At 45.1% G+C, this 7,686-nt stretch overlaps 1 protein-coding gene across 2 annotated transcripts in view; it reads left to right on the top strand.

The window, feature by feature from the left end:
• Sntb2 (syntrophin beta 2) overlaps window positions 1-7,686 on the top strand; it is an 81,507-nt gene that overhangs the window by 65,634 nt on the left and 8,187 nt on the right. For both annotated transcript variants that reach the window (XM_021220173.1, XM_021220172.2), the window contains exon 5: window positions 2,487-2,683. In XM_021220173.1, coding sequence (XP_021075832.1) covers window positions 2,487-2,683 — 197 coding nt within the window. The remainder of the gene's footprint in view (window positions 1-2,486; window positions 2,684-7,686) is intronic.

The following is a 7,686-nucleotide window of genomic DNA, read 5'->3' on the forward strand; positions in this document are numbered from 1 at the left end:
CTGTCCTGGAACTCACTCTGTAGACCAGGCTGGCCTTGAACTCAGAAATCCACCTGCCTTTGCCTCCCAAGTGCTGGGATTAAAGGCATGTACCTCCACCGCCCCAGGAATTTTTATTTTAGATCTTTCCTAAAAATCAAAGAGAGGCACACAGCACGGGTGGAAAGACATGGATGTCCTAGGTGCTAAGTGTGGATTTTGTAGTCTTTTTAAGCTGCCTTTGACTGGGAGAGCCATGGCTACTGTACCATGTGGACATGGTAGGATTGAGCTTATGAGACTAATATGGCCAAAACGGTTAAAGCTCATCTTTGCATGAGCTCATCTGGCCTCCCCACTAAAGTGGGGGTGGGGGACATTTGGCAGCGTGTTCTAACCAATGGCTGCTCCCCAAATCCAGCAGCTGGTTTGAATTAGATCCCCTCTGCCAAGTATTTCAAAATCAAATCTAGGAGGAAAATATCCCCCTAGACTTGATATTTTGTAATGTCTAATGTGGGATTAGCAATCAAACTGAATGTGGTACTTTCCTCTGTACTCCCTCTTACTTGGATCATGTGTAGAGTACATTTAAGACTTAACTCTTTCTGAGCTAGCTCATGTGTACCTGGCATGTAAGTTCTACAGGAAGTTTAGTAACAAGGTTCTCAGAGGTAACTCCATAGGCAAGTCTGTAAGTTCAGATGTATCTCCCAGTAATACTAAAAATGTTGCTTGTGGTTTTCACTGTGCAGACAGTTGCCCTGAGAGTAAGTTAAAATAATGACACCTTTACATGTTTCGGGGCAATTGATAATCTGTCACATGCACAGAACACACCTGTGTGGAAAATCATTGTGTTTCCCCAAATGGATTTTGGGTGTGGGGAGCCAGCTGAATTTTATTTTTTTTACTTAAGTAGTAAGAACTCAGTTTGGGGAGAGAGGGGGGAATGCTCAGGTGGTGGGAGTGCTTGTCATGAGCACACATGAGCCCAGATCCCAGCACCCAGAGAGAAAGCCCCCATGCTATAGAAGGAGGAGACAGGAGGATTGCTAGGACTTTCTGGCCATAAACTAACTCTAGGTTCAGTAGGAGATCCTGTCACAAGGGAATAAAGTCATAGAACAGGCCATAATAGCGTAGAACACCTGATGTCCCTCCACATAAGTTCAGGCACACACCCACACAGCACAAATTATCAGCTTTATTCATCTTTTTAAAATTCTACATGATGGCCGGGCATGGTGGCGCACGCCTTCAATCACCGCACTTGGGAGGCATAGACAGGTGGATTTCTGAGTTCAAGGCCAGCCTGGTCTACGGAGTGAGTTCCAGGACAGCCAGGGCTACACAGAGAAACCCTGTCTTGAAAAACCAAAAAAAATAAAATAAAAAAAATAAAAAATCTACATGATGAAATATGAATTATTAAGCTGAGAAATTGCTTGTACTTCATTCTGAAGTATGATCTGATGAACCGTGCTACAAGAAAAAGGGCTGGTATTACTGAGTCCTGAGCTGAGCTCCAGCTGCACCTCATGAGCTTCAGTTTCGCCTTGGAAGAGGGGCTGATTAATAGCCCACCATGCTCAGGTCAGTGTCTAAAATGACTAAAGTGATCTGTCACCTAAGGAAAACACTGGTGCTTATTGTTGCCTGTGATAAAATTCTGCTTTTCAAGGGAAATTATAAGTCCGGATAAGGTTTCGATGCTGCATATAAGGAGAGCATGCATGTTTTAGATTTTTTTGTGATGCTCATTTCATTTGGTATAAAATCCTCAAAGTTCATCCATGTGATAGCTGATCATAGGACCCTCTTCTAGTCCACTGAATGGGACGTGCCATTGTTGGTTTTGTGTCTGGTGTTTTGTTTTGTGTCTGGTGTCATGTTTTGTTTTAGGGTGGCCTAAAATTAAGCAATTTTTCTGTAAATGAATGTTTTGCCTCTATGTATGTCTGTGCAACGTTTGTGTACCTGGTGCCTGTGGAAGACAAAAGAGGGTATAGGAGATGGTTTTGAACTACCATCTGTCAAACCCAGGTCCTCTGGAAGAGTAGCAGGTGCTCTTAACCTTAGGCATCTCTCTAGCCCCGGAAAACTTTCTGCATCTCTTCCTGTTGGCAGGTATTTTCTTTATGAAGACAGTAAGTAAGATCCTGCCTTCGTGACACCAGGGATTATTCTATCAGATTAAAGGATATCAAAATATCGGGGGCTGGTGAGATGGCTCAGCGGGTAAGAGCACCCGGCTGCTCTTCCAAAGGTGCAGAGTTCAAATCCCAGCAACCACATGGTGGCTCACAACCATCCTTAACAAGATCTGACGCCCTCTTCTGAAGTGTCTGAAGACAGCTACAGTGTACTTACATATAATAAATAAATAAATCTTTAAAAAAAAAAAAAAGATATCAAAATATCATAATTTAGCTTTGAAATGCATTCATCCAAAAACTGCTGAAGGTAATGATCACCTTAGCTTTCTGTTCTATTTGTGGTCCTAGGTTGGTTCATTCAGGTTCTGGATGTCGGTCACCCTCCCTTGGATCTGACCTTACCTTTGCTACCAGGACGGGCTCTCGGCAGGGCATTGAGATGCATCTCTTCAGGGTTGAAACGCATCGGGACTTGTCGACCTGGACCAGAATACTTGTTCAGGGCTGCCATGCTGCTGCCGAGCTGATCAAGGAAGTCTCCCTAGGTAGAGATACTTTTGTTTGGCCTTTTGTTTTTTTCTCTCTTTGCTCTCCTCCTCTCTCTCTCTTTCTTTCTCTCTTTTTCTCCCTCCCTCCCTCCCTCTCTCCCTCTTTCTCCCTCCCTCTCTCCCTCTTTCTTCCTCCCTCCCTCCCTCCTTCCCTCCCTCCTTCCCTCCCTCCTTCCCTCCCTCCCTCCCTCCCTGCTTGTTTGTGACAGGGTCTCACACAGCCTAGCCTGGCATTCTTGATCCCCTGCCTCCATAGTAATAGCTCCTGCCCTCTAATAGTAATTTGGTGAAGTTACTCAGCTGTAAAGTAAAACCATTGTTTTTGCATGCCAATTGTAAGCTATTAAAACATGGTAGCTGAAGTGGTGGTGGAGGAAAGAAATCTGGTATCTGTCTCAGTACCAGGCCTTTCCCATGCCTGCCACGGAGCACTGACCACCATACTGCCACGTGGCTTTTCCACTGTGTATCATTGTAATCTACGTTTAATAGTATAAGAACCCAGGCAATAAGAATTAGATGCACTGACTACAGCTAAGAAGATCTGGCACTTAAGGCCATCTAGACGCCCTTAAATACAAGTATCCGGCAGTTTGTGGCTATGGAAAATAATGTGTATGGAATAGGCGTTTCTCTTCCAAAGCTTGAAAATGTCTGTCCAACATTCAGGGGTTGGTTGTCTCATTTCCACTCTGGGCGCTCCCCCTAGTGGCGAGTCCCTGCTGCTTGCTTTGTTCCACAGTGGAAGTGCCCCCTGGTGGCTAGACATGATGAACTTGGCGTTTCATATGCACTCTGTAAACAAACAGGTATTCCAGTTTGCCTTTCCGTTTCATGAAACAAGGGTCCGTGTGGCTGGGACTTGAATTGCGGTCTTATATACAGCCAGCCAGCGCCTTAAGCGCCGCCTTCCCTCTCCAGATGACTCAGACTCCTGACCGGATTAAATACCTGAAGGACAGACAGTATCAATCTCCTTCATTCACTAAATCAACAAATATTTGCTGAGCACTATTTACCAAGAGCTAGGCTTTATAATGATAGAGATAAAGTAAATAAGACCTATTCCCTGTCCTTGACCAGAGCGTTGTGAGGAGAGGACAGAGCAGCATCCTGTCGTTCTCTGTAGTTAGTTTGTGGAGAGACTAATAGGGTGTTTTTTCTTACATCACTGACCAGGGATGCTACGACCCCAGCCTTTCATAATTTGTTGTTTGTATAAGTTTCTGCTTACCAATGAGCATAAATTCCTGGTGTTTTCCTCCAGTAATAAAATAATCATCTTAGTTGTTAGTTTCTGGGGCCTACTCCCTTCAAAGTTGTCCTATAATGCTCAAAAAGCCTGAGTCATACTCAGTCTCTCTCGCTCTCTCTCTCCCTCCCCCCAACCCCCCACCCATGTGTGTGTGTGTGTGTGTCTCCCCTCCATCCTTTCCTCCCCCTCTTGCTCTGATCTGTCTCCTGCTGTGCTATAGGGACAGGTCAAAGGACTCTCCAAAAACTGAAACCACTTAGAACTACAAGTTAACTAAACAACTGATCCCAGAGAAGTAGGAGCAGGATTTGTAGAACTCATTATTAGGAGGTCTCTCAACACCAGTCTTTGATTTTAAGAAATACAGAGTGGGAGATGGGAAGCAGAGCTGAGTAGCACCATGGAGAGGCCTACCATTCAGTCTTCAGCACTACAGAAAAAAAAAAAANAAAAAAAAAACAAAAAAAAACAAACAGGCCTGGGCTGGGAAGGTAAAGTGCTTGCTGCACAACGTGAAGGCCCAAGTTCAGTTACCAGAACCATGTAGACATCCAGCTGCACTGGCTCGTGTGTGTGCTTCCAGTGCTAGGAGGGTCAAGGCAAGGACTCCTAGGACTCACTGGCCAGCCAGTCTAGCCAAATCGGTGAGCCCAGACCAACGAGAGACCTTGTTTCCAAAGCATGAGGTGGATGGCACCTGGGGAGGACCTTAAGGTCTCTACACACAGGTAACTGTGCATGCATACAAAAATACAAAACAGGTAATATGTAAGATGATTGGCATTCATTTCAGTATAACCCTGATTGACTCCTGACTTTAGTATGTTATCTTAGTGTGTCTTTCTATTCTGTAATGTCCTGCTGTGAAAACGTCAATGTTCCCTTCCACTTATGCGTGTAAGACATAGGAACCAGAGCAGTGGAATGAAAACCAGATTTGTGGGGATGGTGAGTGTCATGGAAGCAAAAGAAAGAGGTGTCAGGGGGCTGGTGAGATGGCTCAGTGGGTAAGAACACCCGACTGCTCTTCCGAAGGTCCTGAGTTCAAATCCCAGCAACCACATGGTGGCTCATAACCATCTGTAACAAGATCTGACTCCCTCTTCTGGAGTGTCTGAAGACAGCTACAGTGTACTCACATATAATAATAAATAAATAAATCTAAAAAAAAAAGAAAGAGGTGTCAGAGAGGAATGGTGGCACTGTCAGCTGGTGTGCATTAGACAGACGTTAGCAGTGCTTTGTGAAGCTTACCAAAACTAAATTAAGTGTTTTTAATTTTCTAGCTAACATAATATTGATTACATTATGTCTGTGCACCACATGGATGCAGTGCCCATGGAGGCCAGACGAAGGGTTGAATCACCTGGGACTGGAGTCCTGTGGGCCCTGGGATGGACCCCCTCCAGTCACCGTGACATTTTCATCCATGTCCATGTTCATCTGCCATCACCCTCTCATCCCACTGTTCCTCTTCTCTCCCCATCATCCCTGTCTTAGCATTACTATTGCTGTGATGAGACATCATGACCAAAACAACTTGGAGAAGAAAGGATTTACTTCACTCACGGTTCCCTAGAGCAGTTTATCACTGAGACCAGTGAAGGCAGGCACTCATGCAGGGCAGGAACCTGGAGCAGGAGCTGATGCAGAGGGCATGGAAGAGGATGCTAATGGGCTTGCTCTCTGTGTCTCACTTAGCCTGCTTTCTTATAGAGCCCAGGACCATCAGCCCAGGAGTGGCCCCTCCCCCAGCAATCACTAGTTAAGAAAATGCCCTACATGCTTGTCTTTTCTTTTCTTATTTTTTTTTAAAGATTTTATTTATTTATATGTAAGTACACTGTAGCTGTCCTCAGACACTCCAGAAGAGGGAGTCAGATCTCATTAAGGATGGTTTGAGCCACCATGTGGTTGCTGAGATTTGAACTCTGCACCTTTGGAAGAGCAGTTGGGTGCTCTTACCCACTGAGCCATCTCACCAGCCCCCTACATGCTTGTCTAGGTCTGATCTTATGCAGACATTTTCTCAATTGAGACTCCTTCCTCTCTGATGACTAATTTGTATCAAGTTAATATAAAACTACCTGTCACAGTCCCTCTTCTGGGTTTACAGTATTTTTAATTTATTATTTGTGTTGGCTGTGTGTATGTACAGGCCTATGGAAGTCATAGGTCAACTATGGGTTGTGTTCCTGAAGAGCCACCTACCTTGATTTACTTTTAATTTTTGTTACATTTATGTCCTGTGTATGCCATGTATGGGGGTCACATGCAGGGGCTGGTTCTCCCCTTCCTTGTCGGTGCCAGGGCTCAAGTCTGAAGGCTTGGCAGCAAATCCTCTTACCTGCTGAGAGGTCTTGGTGGCTCATTTACTTTGGAGATACGACCTATCAGTGCATTGTGAGGGCCCATCTATTAGGTTCTGCTGGCTGGGCATCAAGGCCTAAGAATCTGCCTCTCCCCTCCCCAGCCCTGAGATTACAGATGTGCAGCACCACACCTGGCTTTGGAGGGGGTTGGAGGAAGGGAGTTAGGTTTTGTGCTATTATTGTCTTTTGGTTTAGTTTGGGTTTTGTATGTTTGTTTGTTTGTTTGTTTTCTTTGTTGTTGTTGTTTTTTCAAGACAGAGTTTTTCTGTGTAGACGAGGCTGGCCTTAAACTCAGAGATTCACCTGCCTCTGCCTCAGAAGTACTGGGATTAAAGGTGTGCTCCACCTAGCCCAGCCCACACCTGGTGTTTTATATGGGAACAGGGGATATAATGCAGGTTCTCATGCTTTTTATCAACTTAGCCATCTCCCTTGCCCCACAACATTTTTTTTTAAACTAAAATTGTTTCATTTTGTTTTCTGATAGGTTTTTTCCTAGCCAGTGATGCCAATAAACTCCTGCTCCTTCTCCCTTTGCCTCCCAAGCTCTGGTATAGCAGGTGTGCCCCATCACACCCTCTGAAACCAAGCATGAGCAATACATGAAGAGGCATGAGTGCTGAGCCGAAGGGAGGGAGGGAGTTTGTTGTCCCAGCCACAGTTGTCTGTTATGCTGGGCCCCACCTCTGATCCCCGAGGAAGGCCAAGCGCTAGAGGCTGTCTAACATGAAACACACAAGGACGGCAGAAACCTAAGACTTAAAGGAAGAGCGGGCAAATAGACAGGGTAGATAACCAACCTGTGTGCCATTCGGCTGGATTTAGCAACTTGGAGATATAATTGGTGTCCTCTCAGAGAGACGCATAACAGTGTGACAAGAGGAGCAGACTGCAGAGGGAGGGTGCGTGCGGACAGTTCTTACACAAAGTGTGCTGTAGAGAGGAAAAGAAAAAGGAGTGGTTAGGGGAAGTTGCGTATTTTTTAAGAGATTAATGCTGGTAACTGAAGGTGGAGTTGTCAAATGTTTGTCAGTTATGCATGAGGACCTGGGTTCAATCGTCAGCACTACCTAGGCCAGATCTGATGGTGTATGACCATAATTCCAGCATGTCCTAGTTTCCCTTCTGTTGCTGTGATAAAAACCCTGACTACATGCAACTTTGGGGGAAGAAAGGACTTACTTGGCTTATACTTGAAGATCACAATCTGTCGCTGAGAGAGGTCAACACCGGAGCCTAAGGAGAGAACTAGGGAACACAGTAGGCTTGCTGGCTTACTCCCAGGTTCGGGCTCAGCTGGCTTTCTTGCTTGCTTTCTTTCTTTGTTTCTTTCTTTCTTTCTTTCTTTCTTTCTTTCTTTCTTTCGTTCTTTC

This window comes from Mus pahari, chromosome 20 (assembly GCF_900095145.1).
Source record: "Mus pahari chromosome 20, PAHARI_EIJ_v1.1, whole genome shotgun sequence".
In the NCBI taxonomy this organism is placed as follows: Eukaryota; Metazoa; Chordata; class Mammalia; order Rodentia; family Muridae; genus Mus; species Mus pahari.